At 47.7% G+C, this 21,000-nt stretch overlaps 1 protein-coding gene across 1 annotated transcript in view; it reads right to left on the bottom strand.

Moving 5' to 3' along the window:
• The window catches only part of plxna2 (plexin A2), a 137,017-nt gene that overhangs the window by 89,675 nt on the left and 26,342 nt on the right, over positions 1-21,000 (bottom strand). Inside the window, exon 3 of the mRNA XM_041946804.1 lies at positions 3,943-4,077. Coding sequence (XP_041802738.1) covers positions 3,943-4,077 — 135 coding nt within the window. The remainder of the gene's footprint in view (positions 1-3,942; positions 4,078-21,000) is intronic.

The following is a 21,000-nucleotide window of genomic DNA, read 5'->3' as shown; positions in this document are numbered from 1 at the left end:
GTCGGGCACGGTTGCGCGTCCCTCCCGAAATGCAGCGCAGCACATGCAAACATACACAAACACCGGCCACGCCGTTGAATGAAAGAAGCGAGGGCCTTTTGCATTCCCAGGCGTTCACATCCTTAAAAACGAAACATGAGAAAGAGAGAGAGAGAGAGAGAAAAAAAAGGAGCGGAGGGTAATGAATGGGAGACAGAGGGAGAAAGACGCAGGAGCCAGTCGGCGGGGATGAGGCCAACACTCATGCAGATCCAAAGCACTGAATTTGCATGAGCTGGCAAAAGAACCAGTGGTTTAGCTGTGCTCCAGCTGCCATTCACACATGAATACTCTTTCTACCTGTTTGATTAGAGCCTCTGCCGCAATTGTTATGCCACTGGAGTATTATCGCGGGTACAGTGTATCTGGCTGGATGTAAAGCAGGACTTACAGATAAAGGTTAAAAGCCCCCTGTGCTTTATTGTGCAAAATTTAAACAGACGTAATGTAGCACGGTGCATATCACGCCATCTCTGCTACAGCAGTGAAAGGTGTGGTATTCAGTTTGAAATCTACTGCTTTTGATGCAATATTAAACGCAGCGAGGTGTTTCAGGAATGTAAGGCATTTCAGGGGGCATTTCACATGGCATCGGCAGAGGAAGGAGGCAGGAAAAAAAGTCGAGAGGGAAGAAGTCGAGGACGTGTCTGGGAGGCAGCTCAACCGAATCTCCAGAAACAGCTATGACCTTTTTCTCTCCATCACTGCGTTTGCCGCCGGCATCGCTACCCAAGTACCAAAATCGCTGGATTATTGGTCTAAATATAGACGCAGCCACACGCACACTCTCACGCAACATGACTCAAACATGTGATCTGGCAGAAATTCATGCAGCATGACAGGACAGTATCTGAAAGTGCGAAAACGCAGAGACGACGCACACAAGCGCGTTTTTGAGCTTTTTCAATAGAGGCACCAAAGCGGATATACACAGACTGTCTGAAGATAAATCTTGAGATGAAAACCTCCTGCTATGTATTTCAGGACTGTCAGTAATGATACAGCACCCTACAGGAAGGCGCGCGCGCACACACACACACACACACACACTTGTGCTGCTCCTGGAGAAGAGAAAGTCAGTGAGCCAGGTCTTTTCATCAGTTCCACTGCGCTGCCTCGCACTGGGTCAATCTCACCACATCATTAATATGGTGGGTGCTATTGTCATTACATCTACAAAACAAAAGCACAGTTTAACACGCGGCACCGCGGATCGAATATGAAACAGGAAGCTATTAAATATGTTCGGGGGGTGAGTGAATGATGGTGTCTGGTGTGGAAGTGTGAGGAAGAAACAAATGAGGGCGAGCAGAAAGTTCTTCGGCGCTCTGGAAGAGAACTTGGGGTAGGCAGCGAATGCGTAAGAGTCTGTGGCTGAATCTATCTATACATATGCAGTAGGTGTAATCTATATATATGCGGGTGAGAGGAAAAGGCTGGATGAAAAGCCTCCGAAAGCCGTGTGGAGACTCCATTTGAATACTGAATGGGAGACTGGTGCTCGCATGTGTCTGTAATTACAGTTTTTCTTGCGCGAGTGTACACGTGATTGCGAGAACCAGCGCATTATGGCGTTACCTATGCAAATGAAAACTGAGGGAGCATGTGCCTTGTGTGTGTGTGTGTGTGTGTGTGGGTCCCTGTGGGTGCCTGTCTGCATGTTTGTGTTTACAAAGGCCTCGCACATCCCACGATTCTCGGCTTCGCCACAACACACACAGACAGGTGTGAGGACTGGGGAGAGCGGGAGCCCAGATTGTGGAGCACGGCCTCGCTGAGCAAATATTACTCTGTCTCCCTCTCGCTCAGTGCCTGTCTGTCTCTCCCTCTGTCCCTCTGCTTCCTCTCTGTCCCACTGTGCCGAAAACAGAGGGCCTCTTTGTTATTCCGAGTAGGAAATGCAACCGGAGCCAAATCTGGCCTGCTATCTGTTTGATATCATCCCCCCTTTGTTCTTACGGCCTCCCATCGCCATGCGCTCGGCCTCAAACGGCATCGGCGAGACGCATGGGAACAAGCGGAGCTCAGACAAGATGGATCTCGTGATGTCCTGGATGTCTGACTTCAAGGGTAGCTCGAGGTGGCATTTAGGCTAACGATGAGATAAAGGTCAAATTGATCATCTCCGCTGAAAGCTAGCGCGAAAGGGCTGGTTTGAGGGTGGCTGCTGTATATTTTACAGTGGAGAGTGCTGGTCTCCTCCACATCCTCGAGCGGAAAGAGGTCGCGTCTTATAAAACGACACCCCGGATTAAAGCTTCGCCAGAGAGCTGACGACACAGAATAATTAAATGTTGCTTTCACAGTCCGCAATCAGGTGCGACTATTGAGTGGCATCCTTGAACATGCAGGGCAACAACCCCGAAGCGGTGGAAAGCATTTCAGTATGTGTGTGTGCGTCTGTCTGCTTCGATCCTCCCCGACCCCTGGAGAGCCAAACAGAGGAGCGTACAAGCCGAATGCTAATAATATTCACCAGCATCACTCCTCATTCAGATGACTAGCAGTTATGAACTCGACATCAAAAGCTTGTTTCATCTGCGGAATAAGTGGGAATAAAGGATTTAGTAAATACGGGAAACAGACTTTAGACTCAGTACAAGCTCGTCTTTACTTGTGGAATCTATGTCACGCCTTGCCACGCAGTCATCGTCGCACATACTCGCACGAACGCAGCAGATTTGAACTCTCGTCCCGGAGACGGCGGTGAAAACTCTTTTGGCGGACGATCTGTGTAAATGTTAATTAAAAGAGAGATTTTGAGATTTTAAATAATTTGTTCACTTCTGTAACGCGGCTCAGCAGGAATACGGGTTGAAATACGGCGCTTTTACTGGCGACGTAATTGCACTTGACTTCGTTATATTTTTATTCTCACAGCAGGAAAGTGTCTGAGAAAAACTGAGCAACTTCTCAATAGTTTTCTTCTTGCGTTAGCCACAAATGTTCGGGTTGGGGGGGGGGGGTTACAGTAATTTTGGTTGCTCCTCTCTCAGTAATAGCCACTATTGTCTAAATAACTCCTTCGCGTCACATCCATGGCTCCTAACCTGCAAGCTCCGGCCCGCCAGTCAGCGAGTGTGTTAAAAGCAGAGATAAGGAGAGAGGACGGCCATCTATCACCTCACGCTGACAGCCTCGCACGTCCTCTCTCCCTGGGGTTGCCGCGCTGCCACGCTCCCCTGCAGCTGCTCCCCCTCTCCTCTCCTGTCCTCTCCTCCCGTCACTTTCGTCTCTTTTCCGTCCTATCGTGCCTTCCCTTTCGTCTCATCTCCTCGCCCCTGCTCTGTCCTTGCGTCCCCTTGCGCCTCGTCTGCCCTCGCCTCTTCCGCCTACTTAGTATGTCAGTTGCATTGATGGCTATCGGCTGCCTCCCACCCGCCCTGCAATGCTGTGTCACTTCATTAGAAGTGTGAAAGGATGACCTTGCACTCTGTCTCTCCCTTTCTCTCAGCGTCTCTCTCTTTACTCCACGCGTTCCCCCAGCTGTCCCTCTTTCCCTCATCACTCTTCGGCACATCCTCTGCCTCAGCCAGCCGGCGAGTGCCCTTCATCTTTTTCTCTCTCTCATTCTACCTTGTCTTTTCCTCGTCTCTTTATTTCTTTCTTCCTCCCTGCCCTCATTGTTCTCCTTCATTATCAAACGCTGTCACAACGTCCCCCGCTGCGCCACCCAGGTTATTTATAGCTAACAGCGGGTGGTGGCGCTGGTGATGTTGAGAGGTGGGCCATCTTGGGCCCTGCTAGAGCACACACGCATTCACACCCTTTTCCTGACATTTAAACGTACGCACACACAAACACACACACACACACACACGACGACACACTTAAACCATCCATTCTCCTGCATGAAGACACCTGTGCACATGCTTTATGTGCACGTGCCTCTCCAGCACCTACCTGTCTCTCAGACATGACGTAGAGGTAGTTGCGGTCGTGGGAGAAGGCCATATCTCGCAGGATGGGGCTGCCGTCCTTGATGACCGATATGGTCTCGTACTGGACGCCGCCGTGAGGAGGCCCGTCGACACGAATCTGAGGAACACAGAGCACAAACAGGTCAGCGTTATCTATTTTTACCGGCGTGACAGCAGGGATGGGAAAGCAGACGGAGAGTGATTGGCAGGAATGACAGACGCGGGTCAAGTAATATTTGCAAAACAATCCATCATTAACATTTAGCTGCTTGGAGACTCAGGTGGGTGGAGATACTTCATCAGGGCTTTTCAGATAGCCAAAGACTGAAGAGTTAAAAACAGAAGAGGGATGATTAATTGACTTTCAAATACTTTCTTTTAAATTGCATGTTTTTTCACGGTATGACGTAGATGTCAGCCCCCTGTGACTCCTGTAGGATGGGGTTACAACAACTGTTAAGAATTATTTTCTGATGCTATGAGATCTTTGTGAAACCTTAGCTCTGTTTTCCTTTCCTCTTAGTGATGAATGATGTATTCCCTGAGTGAAGCTTTGAACCTGAGGCCAAGACCACCTAACTACAAAAACAGTGGAAAAGCGCTTTAATGACTTATATGAGCTACGTGACCCCCCCTGACCCAAGCGGGCCACTGCCAGCCCGGTTTCGTCTTTATTCATCAGATCCTGTTGGCTAAATATATAACCAGCACAGTAAATCTCGAGGGGCGGCGTGGGTTTCCTGATGCTGGGCGTGAGAGATGTCTCCGTGATGTCACACGCCAATGGGGCCTCCTCCACCCATGAAAGCTGATGGCTCTATCATCTGTCTATCCGCGCCTGCCTTCCTCCACCCAAACATTCATTTGTCTATTCAGATGGTGACAGCACCAAAGAGCAGACAGACTCTCCAGAAAACATCACAGAGGGGGAAGTCAAGGTCACACGTCTGTCAGGAGAAGATCAGCCGGGAGGGTACGTGAGCAAATGTGCGCGAGGCCTTTGTGCGTGTGCGCATGAATGTGTGTCAAACTGCTGGCTGGTCAAGTAAAAGAAACGTCATGTAAGTTCACACAAAGCCCCCCCCCAGAGCCCTGCCTTCAAAGCTCGAGGGTTAGCCGAGTACACGACAGCAGGCGGCACAGTTCAGGGCCAGGACTCAAAGTGGCTGAGCCTTCCACGGCTGACCTACGTCTGACCTTGGCGGGCTAATCCAAACATTGAAAAAGAAGACATATGTGAAAACCATATGTAGGAAGAGAGAGGCAGGATGTGGGGGCTGTGCCAGTCTTCATCTGGTTACTGACACTGCAGCGCGGAGGGAGACCTCAGCAAATATGCTCATCCATAAAGCATGTCGGCGCACGGCCAGACCAGCGCTGTTCCGTTCACTACTGTGTCAGCGTGGGTGTGTGCGCGCCCGTAGGAGCGCTCTGTCGTGCTGTGATATGTGTCCTAGCAGGCAGCCACCAGGGATCACAAGATAACCCGACCTTCCCCCTCGCACGCCTGCAGTTCATCTGAATCAGATCTCTATCACACAGTCTCTCACCACCGTCCCGGGGCCAGAAAAATCCCATTTGGCCTGAAACACACACTCAGACACAGAGCTGAACATGAGCGCGTCCGGAACAAAACCTCCACCCTCTGGGCTGCACAACAAAAGAATAAACATGGACACCAGGCCTAGCCATTAATTAATTAATTAATAAACAGCTAACTGTTAAGCAAACACATTTAATCATGAGTGCAGACGTGCACAAAGAGATAGATAACGAACCTCAGGACCTTGCCGTTTCTCAGTCACCAATAACATCTGTTTCTCACTCTCTTCTTCTTACATATATCCTGTTTTTTCCGACAGCTTAGGCTCAGAAAATGGAATAAACATAACTGACACTGTAGAAGCACTCACACCAGCCCACCGTGCACACACACACACACACACACACACACACACACACACACACACACACACACACACACAGTTGCTTTTCACATTAAGGAGCGGCTTTTCTATAGTAGCTGTAAATCTCGCCAAGTGTGTTACATTCACACATATGCAGACACAAACACACACCCACAACCTTGTAAGGAAGTAAAGAAATGTGAGCGCGTGTGCGCGGGGGGGGGTTACTTGGATGTGCAGTACTTTGCAGGGCAGGCTTACCTCTGGGTGGGCGAATGAGACACACACACACAAAAAAACAGTGGTTACTGGACCAAAAATAATTCTGTCAAAAACTGCGTCTGTTGACCTCACCCACTCCCACGCTACCATTCCTGCAGCCTACGGTTTCTCCCACCTGAGTAAGCGACTCTCAGGCCCAAAACATTCATTTCCTGAGCATCACTTTACTTTCGCCGGCTCTCTCAGGTACTTAAACCAATCCCCTCTTTGCCCCATTTGACCCTGCATTATTTATCAGGCTGGGTGAGAGGGCTGCTAACAGGTTGGATTCATACCCTCAAGACCCTCTGACAATATTCATGCCCTTCTATTTCAGGAGGACCCGTCCACAGAAACAACCCCGGTGCCCCAGAGAGCTGCCCTTGGTTTGGCCTGGCCTATCATGGTCCCCCATTTCAACACCACAGCCATTAGCTAGTCTCTCTCTATCACCAGCGTCTGGGAGCTGCAACTGAGTAAAGTGAAGAAAAAGGTGAAGATGGATGAGAGCGCTGAAAAACACTCTCCATGTACCCCAGGGGCACCACGGCCTGTGTGGTTAATATTGGGTGTCCTGAATGTCAAAAAGATGACGGTCAGAAAACACAATATTCTCAACATGCAAACACACTCAAACAGACGTACACTGAAGCATTGTGAAGGACGCCTGCAGGACAGGGACAGAAATAAACGTCCCCAGGCGTCGCTGAGCAGGAGGAGTTCTTAATCAGCTAGTTAAAAATCCTGGAGCACACACAGGGTTGCCATATTTAGTTTTTCGAAATCCAAACCACTGTCTCCACTTTTAAATAACTTTAGATTTACAGTTTCTCATCTGCAGAACTGCACTGTAATGTATGAATCAGCATCTTTTTAAATGCAACCTGTGACAAAACCCACAGCATTTGCCCCATGTGCACATTTTTGTATTTATCTTGCTTGTCATTTGTTTATTTTAAGCCTAAGCTCCATCTTTGTTCTCTAATAAATGCACATATCAAAATGTTCCCAAAGTTAGCTGATCCTGAATCTTATTTTTGGTATTGAAAGGAATAATTCTGATTCTGACACTATTCTGCGATATTCTTGACAGCAGGAGTCTCCCTGTCAATGATTTTTGCTGATATTTATTACTCACAAGGGGGGGGGGCAAAGTTGCCGAGCTGCCACACTGCAAAAAAAAAAAAAAAAAAAAAAAAAAAATTAAAAAAGGGAACTTTTGTTTCTGTGTGCAAACTTCATGTTGCAGCACCTAGTCAGGCATAAACGGGTGGGAGGTGGGGGGGGGGGTTTGGCCAGCAGGGAAGCCATGGCAGCGGCATCAGAGGCCTCCCCTTGTGGCTACAAGGGCCTGTGCCAGTGGGGTGCTTTTGATCAGACCATGTAAGCACCCTGGAAAAACGTTTGAAGATTGACCAAACTCCAATTCAAATTGCCCTTCTCCCTCTTTCTCTTTCTCTCTCTCTCGCTTGGTCTCCCTGGTTTTGAACACGGTGCCAGACACCGGATCCCCGACCGTGTGAGTCTGTGTGAAGCAATTTGCTGAGTGAAAAGTGCTGAATAAATCCAGGGTAAAAGTGCATCAAATGTGTGTTTGCAGTGCAGCGTGGATGCTGCTGCTCAGAGATAGAAGGAAAAGGAAAAGACGAAAATGCATGTCCCCTTATAGACACTGTTATACAACATATACAAAACGCCAACATGGCCATTTTCCAAATTGTGCACTGGATGCAAAGAAACGGAGACATAAAATGACAGTGTTTGAGTATAGTTTTAAACAGAAAACTAACACAAACACATTTTTAAACAGAGACTGGCTGATTTACTGATTTGGTCTCTGTTTTACAGCCCGTCTCGAAGTGTTTGTTCAGCGTCAGCCACTCGATTTTAAAGAATGTTTCTCCTTTAATGGCCACAGCTGCTAACTATTACCTGAGAGCTGCTTTCTTTTCAGGTTTGGAAAGAGGCTATTTTCTAACCTTTGCCTTGAGGGAGGTTAGCGTTTCTGAAACAGGATGCACATGTTTACAGGTGGCTGCCAACACCAATACAGATCCATCTGAGGGTGCACATTATTATACCACCGTATTTCAGCTGGCAGAGCAGATTGTAACCCACGCATGGGAACCTTTACCAAACCACAGTGTACAGTACACTCCACACTAACACCTTGTGCCGGGATAGGATTAAGTTAAATTGTAGGTCTTCCACCTACACCCTGTACCAGAATAGTATAATGGGGGCTGATTTTAGGGAGATTAAGCTTCTGTGGCTGAAACATATTGTGCACAAAGAGAGAGAGAGAGAGAGAGGGAAAGAGAGTGGAGAGTGAAAGTTGAACTCCCTAAGTAACCTTTCTGGCAGCTATCTCCTCATCTACACTAATCCAGTTCAACAGTCTTGGATGTAGAAGTGATAGGCATTGCCTTTATCTGGCTGATCCCACACACTGGATTATATTCCACAAAAGCACACCACCACCACCGCACACTCCCTCGCTCTGTCTCAATGCAATGACCCCTTACAGAGATGCCGCTGAGGAGGCTCCGCAGAGGAGAGGGGGGGCCTTCGTAGCCGACTGAAAAAGACGCAGGCCAGAGGGATCTGACAATGACCATGATAAACCTTATCCGATCAGATCCAATACGTCTGACGGGACCAATCTTCGCCTCCTTAAGTGGCCTTGAATTTGATGTTTAGATTGGTCTTTACCTTGGCCCAGATGGCAGGTGACAGACTGCTGACAGCATTTTAAGAGCCAGTGAAGCTTGTCAGGAGGCATCCATGATTTGAAAGGCTCTGTGACAGCCGGGTGCTCTCACCACCCTCGGTTTTGCATTGCAAACTCAACTTTGAGGAAGAAAGAAACACTTCCCTGCAAATTTGTCCTTTGCTTTTAACCCCTCCATATTAAACATTCGACGGTGTTTGGGACTCAGCTTCAGATCTGTGGCCAGTTTTATGTTTTTCAGTGAAGAAAGCAATGCACCCCCATTTGGGGACCTCAATTCTGGATCCAGCACCCTCTTGCTTGCTCGTGTTTGTGCACATGTATGTGAGCGTGAATCCTGCATGTTACACCGAAGTGTGAAAGAAGGGCGACGCTGGAGCACAGAGTGCACTGACAGATTCATTGTCCTCCATCCCCCTGGAGATGGATGTGTAATGTCCAGCCCAGGATGAAGTCAGTCCTTTTTGGGCTTGAGACTGGAAGGGTGGAGGGGAGGGGGGGGGCTAATCACCGACACACCAGAAGTCAGATCCTGGTGAGACACACAAATCCATCTTAATTTACTCTAATGAAGCAACATAAATAAGCATTCTCAGATACGCACTTCAGCATGGACTGGCTGCATTCAACAATTGGCAGAACGCTGTAAACGAACCGGGCTCGCTATCTCTGTGTATTCACATGTCTGGAAACCCGGCTTGAAATGTAGCAGACTGCTATTGTATTTCTTTACTTCAGGTGGAATGGGTCTAGGCTATTCAGCTGCCTGTATGTGTGTGTGTGTGTGTGTGTGTCTACCCTCTTTCTCTCACTTTCTTTCTCCTCGCACTGGGAGAAAACACGGGGCCTCTCTCCGCCTCGATAACGCATCTAATCCATCACCAGTGTCAGGCTGAAGAATTCTGGTGTCAGTAGCGAGCGGCATGTAGAAAAGTGCTGTGTGTGTGCGTGTGTGTGTGTGTGTGATGGCTCCCACCAGCCCAGCACGCCATCTCTTTTGTTCCCGTTCCTGTTGTACAATATAAGCTCCCATAAGGCGTATGTTAGCCCGCTTGCCTTTATGCGCTATGTGCCACTTCCCATCGGACAGACTGAGGCCGGACAGGCGAGGAACATGAGGAAAGACAGGGAGAGGGGCGAAGAGGCGATGTTGAGATCGTAGGGGAGGTAGTGGAGAAAAGGGAGATACAGGTGAGGTGGGGATGGAGGGACAAGAGAAAGACTTCACCTGTCACGCAAGTGTAATTCTCTCCCCTACCTGCTCACATGGTGGCACAATATCTCCCAAAACGACCTGAGCCCCCAGTCAATACAAGGGGCAATTACTTCATATTTTTGGCCAGGCACGATAAAGCCTATTGATTTGGCTCTCCACTCCAAGTACAAACACTCTTCTGTACAACATCTTTCCTCATCTGATTGGACAGAAATACAAGAGACTGCACCCGACAGACGTGAAAACCACTCAAATAACAAATTTCGTGTCATCGTCGACTGTCAGTGAATATCGAAAGCAAACATCCAATTAAACTGACTCCTAGCGAGTCTTGACCAATCTTGCGACAGCCATGCCTGTAATAGCTCGATCCGAGGCTCACTCAGTTCCATTTTAGCTCTGCAATACTGAAATCTTATTCGGCCACATAACTCACAACCCTAAACATGATTATATCAGCACTTTCCCCTGTTTTCCCCCAAATCCAAATAGAGACCAGAGACCGCGGCATGCATTAGGGGTCTGCGGTAGGATGAGATCAGGCCTCAACTCTAATCAGCCCAAACACACATATTAAGCGCAGCGGCACAATGCGAGGCCTATATTTAGCCCCACATTAAAACGCTGAACGGGGGCCAGCGTGCTGGTGATGGACGCAGGCCAAGAAGGTTCAGAGAGAGCAGAAACGGATGGATGTGGGGAGAGGGATTTTCTGCTTAGCCCTCAAAAATGGGGTTCGCCAGTGTGGAGAAGCCACTGTTTCTACTCAAACGGCGCTCGAACGCTGAGAGAAAAATGGCTTCTGTGCATAAACCAAACAAGCTGACACCACAATAAGTTTTCCTACAACGGGTGACCCAGCAGAAGAAAGATGAAGAGGGAGGAACTGAGAGCGCCACCAGGGAGAGACGAGACGTACAGAAAGTCCTGTTGCACATGCACCGCAAGCCCGAACGTACCTAAACCTGAAGGAGCTGTGTGGGAGAATCCAAAATGTCCAAATCAGACGGCGTTGAAAAGACGTCACTGCCACCTCCATTTTACAAACTCTGTGCATAGAGCAGGACACTGTGGATGATTCACAGCGAGCAAGTGGGCATGTTGACATTTCTATAATGCCTCGTCCGGCATCTTGGATGTTCTGTGAACAAAACACTGGATATCTGCAGCACACTTTTTGCATCATGTCTTGCCTCCTGCACACTCTACCCTAACCGCTAACTCCTAACCCTTCACCTAAACCAAACAGAGTCTTTCTTGTCCCTGTGATGATCCTCTGGACATTGTTCGGACTTCATATGAGCAAACGGCTGAAGAGAGGGGATCAAAACTGACAAAGTGTAAAGAGGAGGCGAGAAAAAGGACTATGGCTGCTGCCAACAGAGCATTCACACTTCAACCCTGGTGATGACAACTTCTTAGCTCTAGCTGAGGTTCAACGTACAGGCGGCACTTTCACAATAAAATGACACCAAGATGAAACACTAACACACAAGCCCTCAAACTTGCATGTATGCTCTCAGTTATATTTAGCCGTTCCATGTTATCAGCAACAAATACTTCTCAGCAAAAGTACAACAAAAGCAATAATGGAGTCTTTTCTCCAGGGAAAATTATGTCTCAAAGACGGAGGCCTTACGTGTTGAAGGCAGAAAGAAAAGCTATACTTATTTCATGTGAGTAAATAAGCAAGGGACAGAGCAGCCACACAACTATTACAAGCAGTACACAGAGCCAACGCACTGATGGTTAGACAAAAGTTATTAGAGGAATGTCAAACAGTCTGAACCAGAAGAAAATATCACACCTCCTGTTTTCTCCCTCGGCACACTTCAAAGTAGATCACAAAGATACGCAAATCAAAAAGCAGCTCAGGAAAGGTTCAGGTGAGGGGCAAATTAGCTGAAATTGTTTCAATTTCTCCCACAGGATTTGCGAGATTTAAATGTGGGACAGGATTGGCAGGTAGGAGTGAGGTGCTGGTAAATTATAGCCAGCGGGATCCACGCAGCAAATGAGAATATAAAAGCACTTCAATCAAGTCCACCTTTTTACACCTGTGATGTGTGCGCGCTTTAATAGGCTCCCTATATGTTTCACGCTGTGGTTGATATTACTGAGACGTGGTGAGTGAGCATGCTATTGATGACTGTATTATATCGCTGTGAGGCCTTGACACCAAATGAAGTCTTCATCAAGGCCACATTAATGTGAGCCTCTTCGACATGTGTTGGACCTATTACTGATACTCACGTGGCCTCTAATGAGACACGATCATGAAGGGGCAAAGGAGATAAAGACAGGAAAGAAATGCGGAGGTGGAAAAAGATACACGCCTCCAACATAGAAAGATGGATGCATAGAGATAAGATAAGAGAAAGATTGCACTTTTAGAGCAGGATAATGTTGAAGTGCCAATCTGCTAGATCCATATTTCTGTTCGTTATTCTTAAATTTAAGTACCATAAATTCTTGCCTTTTTTCTACAAATTCTTAATTCCATATAATCTGCATTGCTTTGCATCACATGTGTGAGTTTTCACACACACAAAAAAAAGGTGTTTATCACATGACCACAACATTAACACTGACATTTATTAATGACAACATCAGCCCTAAGTGGTCGGGTGATCAGGCCGAGCTCTCCTTTACATGACATCACACCTTAAAACAAACCCATACCACATATAGCTCCATAGAGACAGACGTCACGACCTTTCACCTCCTACTGCCGCTAACCTACCAAGTTCCCAGCAGCCATTGGATGATCACAGCTCCTCCTGTGGGTTTCCACAAAGAGACAAGGGAAAGATGGACACCACACTGAGAACCTTTCACCTCTGTGGGCCGAAAGAAACAAAGTAGGAGAGGGGGGGGGGGTAAGAAAGCGGGATGAGCTACGAGGGACAGGGGTTATCCAATCAGTCCTTTGGAGGGAGACAGTGATGCTACTGATGAGTCGAGGGGGCTGGATTGTCTGACCCCATTCAGCAGGCTCACAAGAAAAGCAGGCCAAAACCCCTGTGCTGGACAAGGGTTGCCATGGTAACCTCTCTCCCCTCGGGCACGAGATCAGCGGGGAATCAACTGAAAGTGTGCGCCTGTGTGAATGTGTGTATGTGTGTGTGTGTGTGTGGATATGCTTGGAGAGATTAAAAAAAACTGTTATGTCATCACTATTGTTTAGACCACATTCGGCTCAGGACGAACTGGTTAAGTCATTTTTCTTGTCCTTCAAGGGACTTTTGGTTCTCGAGGGTTGGTTCTCCGCAGCGAGAACATGTGGTAGCATCAGTTTGCAAAGAAATGGCGTCCTTCCAGCTCAAGCCCTCTCTCAGGACACACACAGGAAGATGTCGGGTCACGACTCCAGTTAAACCTGATTTATCTCCACAGGTTAACAGCATTTCGGCTACAACTTCGGTGTGAGGCCACACATTTATTTTGTTTACTACGCTGAAGCAAAGGGTTTCCCTCGCATGTTGGAATTACATAATTCAGCTGATACATATTATTAATGGCGGTGCAACTAGGCACCACACACAAATATAACTGTAACATGTGAAATTATCAAAAAGAAACCAGACTGTAATACCTAATATTACAATACTAATACTTAATTTGCTGAATAGAAATACTCTCTCAGCCTTTCCTTGTCTGTAAAAGAAGCGTTACATCAGAAAGAAACAGGCGGCTTTAAGGTGATGAAACAGCCTCCTAAATAATGCAACCTGCATATCACAATATTTTATATTGTTTGAGATTCATAGATCAGATGGGTAAGCCTGTATTTGATTTATTTTATTACTGCAGTATAATTGAAGCTATACTATACACATTAACGATAGCGCGTGTGTGTGTGTGTCCTAATTACCCGGCCAATGAGATCAATGTACTTAGCATTAAATGTCTGTGAGGGCCATGCACGTGAAAAAGCAAATCACTAATTGAATTAAAAAATAGCTTCACTGTACGTAAATAATTCAGCCGAGCCCGCATAGTCTCGATGACATTTACACTTCCACTCTGTAAAGTATCTCCAAGCAAGCATGTGTAATGCTGTCTGCACATAAAACAAGCTAATGACTCTCAGGCATATTCAGTGTATGTGAGAGCAGCAAACCAGGCCTTGATTCATTAGTCTGCTAATTAGAAAACACTGTGAAGAATGACTTGTGGTCTTGCGGTCTCAATATTTCCATGCACATTTATGACAATGGCAACACATAATCAGACAGGCGCATGCTCGCATGCACAGGGACTGCACCGGCCCCATGCATGGCGGTGGCGGATCCCCGTTTGCACATTACACATGCAAAACAGCAACAGGCTCGCGTCTTCCCGTAGACCAGCGGATCAGAGATACTCATCAGCAGAGACATGTGCTGGTGACAGAGCGTCTTCCTTTTTATCCCACATACACACTCCCTCATCCTCTCTCATCCCCTCATAACTCACGCACATGCTCCGAAGCGGCGGGAGAGGAAAACGCTGCGTATGCAGAATGGATGAGCAGCACGCGCTCGGGTCAGAGCAAGTTGAAAAAGAAGGAGAGAGACGGAGACAGAGACGGTAGAGAGGACTGTGTGTGTGTGTGTGTGTGTGTGTTTGTGTGTGATGCCAGCACATTTTGTAGTCTATGAATCTTCACTAAAGCTCTTTAAAATTGCCCACCAATCTTGCTTCAGGATTTAATGCCTGCTTCTCTCCAGAAGAAATAGACCAGCCAGTTAAAGTATGCTAATTCGGTGGCACTAAATACACTGCTTTAAATGTCAACCTTCCATTATTACACACACTCCGACTGCCTCAGGACCAGCACGGAATCATAAACACACACACAAACACAGGCAGCACATATACGCACACGTATACACAAATCAGGCTCCTGCAAGGGCACAAAGAATATAAAGACTTATAGATCACAGCCACTTTATAAAATCAATAACTGAACGTACAAAGGACATTTGCGACAAAAATGCGGTGTGAAAGCAGCTTTTATGTATTTGAGGGAAGAATGAGCGAGGAAAGGACAGATAAAGCAGAGGGGACGGGAGAGAGGAAGAAGAGGAGGCCACAATGTGGAGAGATGGAAGCTAACAATAAGAGACCGAGAGATAGAGTTCAGATCAGAGCCAGAGTAAAGCTACAGCAAGCAGAAAGCAATCAGCTCGCACACAGCCGGAGAGAAACCTGGCACTCCTCCCCAAACAAGGGTGACAGCACCATTAATTCTATTAACCCTATTAGTATTCCATCCTCATCGCCTCGCTGGGTCAATACACACCTCCATCACACTGCAAAGCTTCTGCTTCCCTCTTCCTTATGCAAAGGGAGCGTGGAGCAGTGGAGGGTCCGGGGATGGATGGAGGAAAAGGAGCCCAGACGGTGGCACTTCTCCTGCTCAGGGAGTGGACTGTAATGACCAGCCGTCTCTGTCTATGACACACAGTGACACACACACATACACAGAGCGCCATGTGGTAATATCGAACTGAGGAAGAGGAGGGATGGATACAAGCCCTCTGATTTGTCTGGGTAAACAGGGTTTCTTCAGGTTTTTCAGCACATTCTGAAAGCTATTTTCGTAAAAACTTTTAAAGTCTATGCAGCATTTTTTTTGCAGACATTTTGACCTGTCATAGTTGGAAAGGCACAGGCGTCCCAGTCAGCTATGAGAGCGTTACAGTGAGGCAGCATGCACAATACCAGGACCAGGAAACTGAAGCAGCTAAATGGAACTCAGCCATCATTAATTTTATTACTCACACATGTACTGTGTCAGTGACATGTCAAAATGTCTTCTGGGAAACTGCCTATGACTCAGAGATACTGGCACCACAGCCTTCATTCAACCAGTGGCTACAGTTAGCTATTGTTAGCCAGCCACAGGACCGGACTGAAAGATTTAAGGGTTGCTGTAATCCCCCGTCTGCGATGCGATACCTTCTCAGAATTACTACACTGTAAGAAGTAGGGGGCAAAATCCTCAGTCCTTCATCCGTGCAAAATTGCATTCAGCAGGCTTCAGTAATCTGAGTATCCTATTGCTTCATCTTCGCAGTGGCATGTAAATTTATTGCCAGCGTTCTGCCCCTGCAACAAACCTATGCGACTATCGGGATGTGTCTGCTGCAGCTCAGTGCGGGGACACAAAAATGAGGGAATTTCACGCTAAAAAGACAGTAACTTTGCAATGCACGATTAGGGGAACAGAGAGCGCTGAAGCTACATGAGCTCCGGCTGAACTTCGGAGTGCAATTTGCACCAAACTAGGACTGTGTTCCACATTTCTGAAGCATTTGTGCTCTATGAATGTATCATGGCCACTGCAGAGAGGAGGGATGATTACAGTGGTGGAGTGTGGACTTAGAGAACAATTTAAAACTGATGCTTTTAAGCGGCAGACTTGAGACATGCTCGTGAAAGAAAGGGTTACCGCTGTTCACGGAGAACATAGCTAGTGCAAATTCTGATGAATGGGATAAATAAGTAACATGGCGGGAGAGCAGGCAACTAAATGAAGTGCAACCGTACTTAAAAAAATGGCCATGCAGCACAACAAATCCTGTCATTGCTCGACTGCTGGCGTGAACAAATACAAAGACTCTCACGTTCTATCTTCCTTTCTTAAGAAATGTTGATGCTTGTAATTACTATAATTTGTTTGGAGACGATCAGGATCAAAGAAAAGTGAAAAATAGTTGATTCACCCTCCTCTTTCTCCAGACAGGGTGGTCCAGCCTTAAAGCTGCTCCGGCGGGGAGCGACAGCAGCAGCATGGAAATGAGTTGAGGTGTATCTGACAGCCTAAAGACAGCCCTCTCCTCCCATCGAGCTCCCCTCTCCTCCCCATCCGCCTCCAGCTCAGGGCGGGTGAGTGAGGTTGCCAACAGACACTAGCGTACGAAGTATGTAGGACAGCGCCATTAGGGCATTAGTGCCGGTCAGCAGCCAGGCGGTTTGTGTGTGTGTGTGTGTGTGCAGTGAAGAAATTGGGGATGTGCAATAACACCCTGGGGAAGGAGACACAATCTGAAGCTGATTGGTACAAATTCTGAGGATCTCAGAATTAGACAAGAAGCAGCAAGGTGCCCCCGACATATCAGTTAGCACACCTTGTGGGTTTATTAGCATGTATCTGTGGAATACTGTAACGCGGGTGTGCCTGCACGTGCATACGGCCATGTGTGCATAAATGGGTGTCTAACCGCAAGGAATTAAACCAACAACCCCCCACCGCTTATTCTTTCCTGCTCAAAACGGCAACGCTACCACACTCGCACACACCACTCTGTGCTCTCGCCTCGAGCTACAGCGAGAGTGAAAGTATAAAGGGTTGTGACAGCTCTTCCTCTCCCTCCCCACCATATATACAGTGCAGCTACAGCACTGAGGGGCTATCTCTGCTGCGTCTGGAGCCGAGAGAGGGAGCGAGCATGATCTTTCCTGCTGTCTGGCCTGACTGATTCATGCCCATATTACCTGAGGGATTAGCTATTTCCTCTGCATAAATCCACTTTTGTGAGGTAATGTCTAGCATTAGCAGCGGGGGCCGTGCAGGGTTTTGTTACACCAAAAAAATCTTCTGCCAAAAAGCATACAAGACTACCGTGAAATCCAAAAAGGATGCATGTTACAGTGTACTGCCATTTTCTCTTACTCTTGCTCTATCACGACTTGGCCAGATTGAGAATGAGATCATTCTCCTCAGAGGAAATGTTCATCTACTTTCACACATCTCGGCTTTGAAATTAGAATTTCAAGGCTGAGCGTAATTGATACCTTGATTTGAATGTACCATTCAAATATGAGCTAAGCTGGCAGATCAGGTACACTGTCCTTTTTTTGTCTTTAATTAGCCGGAGAAACGGAGCTGTAAGACCCACATCAAACAATGCCCGCTTTCTCCTTTTTCCTCTTTTCATGAGCTGACCACAGACTCCGGCCAGACGGCTCCATGTTTGGGTACCTCGGTCCAGATCCCCCCATAACTCTCTGGCTTCCTGTTATCCCACAACTGGGCTTTCTGTCTTTCTCTTTCTGGAAAAATACATTTCTTTTCTTTTCCCCTTTCTCTCCTCGTCTCCCCTCCTTGTTCTTCTTACTGTAAAAACCACATAAATGTTTGGGTCAACACAAACCTAGCGGCTTGTTTTTCCATCTTTGAAGGCAAGGCGGGAAAGAGAGAGGGGGGGGGCGGTATGGGAAGAGTGGAGGCCTTGTGGGAAGGATTCATAGCACATTGATATAATGCGTCTACATTTCTCCCCCTGACCGCTGCTTACACTCTCTTTGTTCCCCGACAACAAGAGGCTAAATAACTGTGTCCATATGTGGGAAGTAACCACGAGGAGAATGGAGGAAGAGGGAGGAGGAGAAATGGGCTGCTTGGCTGGTTAACGGTTTTTGGCTGACCCAGGGAGGTATTTTCTCTGTTTCAGAGGGGGCAGACAGTGGATACCCCCTTGAGACGCACACAGACCCACACACACACACACCCTCCCTGAAGGGTTTGTTTCAAAGAAAAGGTCACAGGGCATTAAAATGAGTTATGCACTTGATTCACTGTGCCACCTAGCATGGGTTAGGGATAGATGGCCACAGGAATATCGTACTCATCACACTGCTGCGCTGCAGTTCATGGGCCAGAACAAGCAGCGTTAGACACAGAATATCCCACTGTACCTGAGAGGGGGTAAGGAAAACAGACTGGGTTCAGCCCTGTCTGAGCAGCTGAAAGTTTTAGCACCATGTAAATAAACTGAATTAAGATTTAGAGTTCACTGTATAAACAGCTAAGTGCCGGTCATTTCGCTTTGAATTGCGTGGTGTCCCAAGAGGATCGTTTATACGTCTGGAGAATCCTGGCTGTTAATGCAGAGCCGCAGATGTCGTACGTTCTTTCATGTAGGTGTAAAGCCGCAAGGGGTGGGGGTGGGGGTGGGGGTCGCTTGAGGTCAAAGGTCACTAAATCCCCTCACAAGCCATCTCACGTGACGAGGAAACCAAGTGTGTTGGAGGGTCAAGGGGAAACATTAATGAGGCAGCCATGGTATCATGAACTACTTCCTGGTGGATATAAAGCTAATCCCTCAGATTTAGCCAACAGTGTGTCTTTAACCAGATAACCTCTCGATAATCGGCTGAACGCAGCCGCAAAGAATTCAGTTTGGTGTCTAGTCACAATAGTTTTCATGACATCAACCAATCCTGTGATTCTATATAAATTACAGCGTCTAATCTACAGTGCATATGTGGGTCCCAGACATCAGCAAAGCTAGGCTCACCTAAAGTAATCCTCTGGGTGCAGCACAATAGGAAATCATAATCTCAATTCCTTACAAAGGCATGGAGCTGGTGCTGAGCAGATGACGAGTGTGTGTGTGTGTGTGTGTGTGTGTGTGTAAACGCTCATACATGCATAAATGGTTTTCAGTCTCTGGGGTGTCTCCTGGTCTGTGCCCCTCCACTGAACACATGTGCGAGGGTTCGGGCTGAAGGGTGTCTAGGCCAGACAGCGGCAGGGGTTTAGGGATGAGTGTGAGGAATGCAGAGTCCTGAGGGCAATGACGGGGATGGACTGGGGTGAACAGACAGGCAGCGGTATGGAAAGACAGGAAACCCCCCCCACCCAGAGATCTCCCCATATGATCCCCTTCAGACGCTTCATCTGTCTGCCTCACACTTTCCATTTATTTATTCTCCTGTTCTCTTAATGCTTGGTTAATGCCAGCCAAAAGGCAAATGACTATAAATGGTGCATTCCTTTGCCATCTGAGTGTGTGCGTACCTGCACGTGTCTGCACTTGTGTCTGTGTGTGTGTGCACGTGTGAGGGACCCATGCTAACTGGGGCTGGCTGAAGCTAGGAGGCTGAAGCAGATATCGAAGGATGGGGGACACCGGGTGAGGCGGGCGAGAAAAAGGGTCACACATGGGCAGTCGTGTGGAGGCCTGCCGTCCCCGCTTCCTGCCTGAGATTGGTCTTAAGGGAGGCCCTCCATAATTCAATAACAATAATCCCCAATGAAGGCCCAATGAAGCAGGCTGCTGTGGGGCGGAACTAACTGGCCATGCGCCTCCTCCTTCTCAAACCATCCGTCCATCACTGATTGGGGAGAGAGGCTGGGATGGTGAACTGGGGTAGCGGGGTGGGGGTCTGGGGAACAGGCCCAGCTGACATGCCGCCTGCAGCCTGCAGCCAGGCAGACAGACAGAGACAGAGATCCTGCCTATCCCTCCCTTCCTCCCTCCTCTCTAACCTACCCACCCTCCCTCCTGTCGATCCCCTCGGCCCATCTCACCCCAGCCCGACCCCTGCTGAGCAGGAGACAGATCCAAGGAGTGCAGCTGCCTCCCATAGTTCCCCGGATGACTGAGCGGCCATGACCGCTAGCTTGGCCTGCAACCCACCGCACAGACACACAAAATAACACACACACACACACACACACACACACACACACACACACACACACAGACAGACAATTGACACCTATACAGGCTGGTGCATGGAGAAGCGTGTCTCAGTAGGGGTCAGCTATCGATCATGTTTTGGTCAAATCAATCACCTGCCCTTTAATGTGGTGTAACGGCTGAATGACCTCTGGAATACATAACATTATTATTTATGACGGTCATGTTCCACACATCCATGACCCTCCCCCTTATGGTCCTACAATACTTTACCTCAGGTGATCAACTCACTATTGAAAGAAGAAAAAGCTCTAATCATTATTATAAGGTCACAGAATGTGTTATTACAGTTAAACTGTGCCTACATGCATGATGTATGTGTGTTTACTCTCCCTTTCTGTGGCTGTCTGCATCATGATTACTTCATTAAGATCCTATCTTGTCACTGTGTTGCTGCACGAGACGCACTGTATTGTTTGGCTATCCATTTGGTTGCTTGGTCAACCAG

The sequence above is a fragment of the Chelmon rostratus genome, chromosome 10 (assembly GCF_017976325.1).
Source record: "Chelmon rostratus isolate fCheRos1 chromosome 10, fCheRos1.pri, whole genome shotgun sequence".
Lineage (NCBI taxonomy): Eukaryota > Metazoa > Chordata > Actinopteri > Chaetodontiformes > Chaetodontidae > Chelmon > Chelmon rostratus.
Note: the sequence above shows the minus strand (reverse complement) of the source record. Positions and strands in the feature narration are given on the sequence as shown.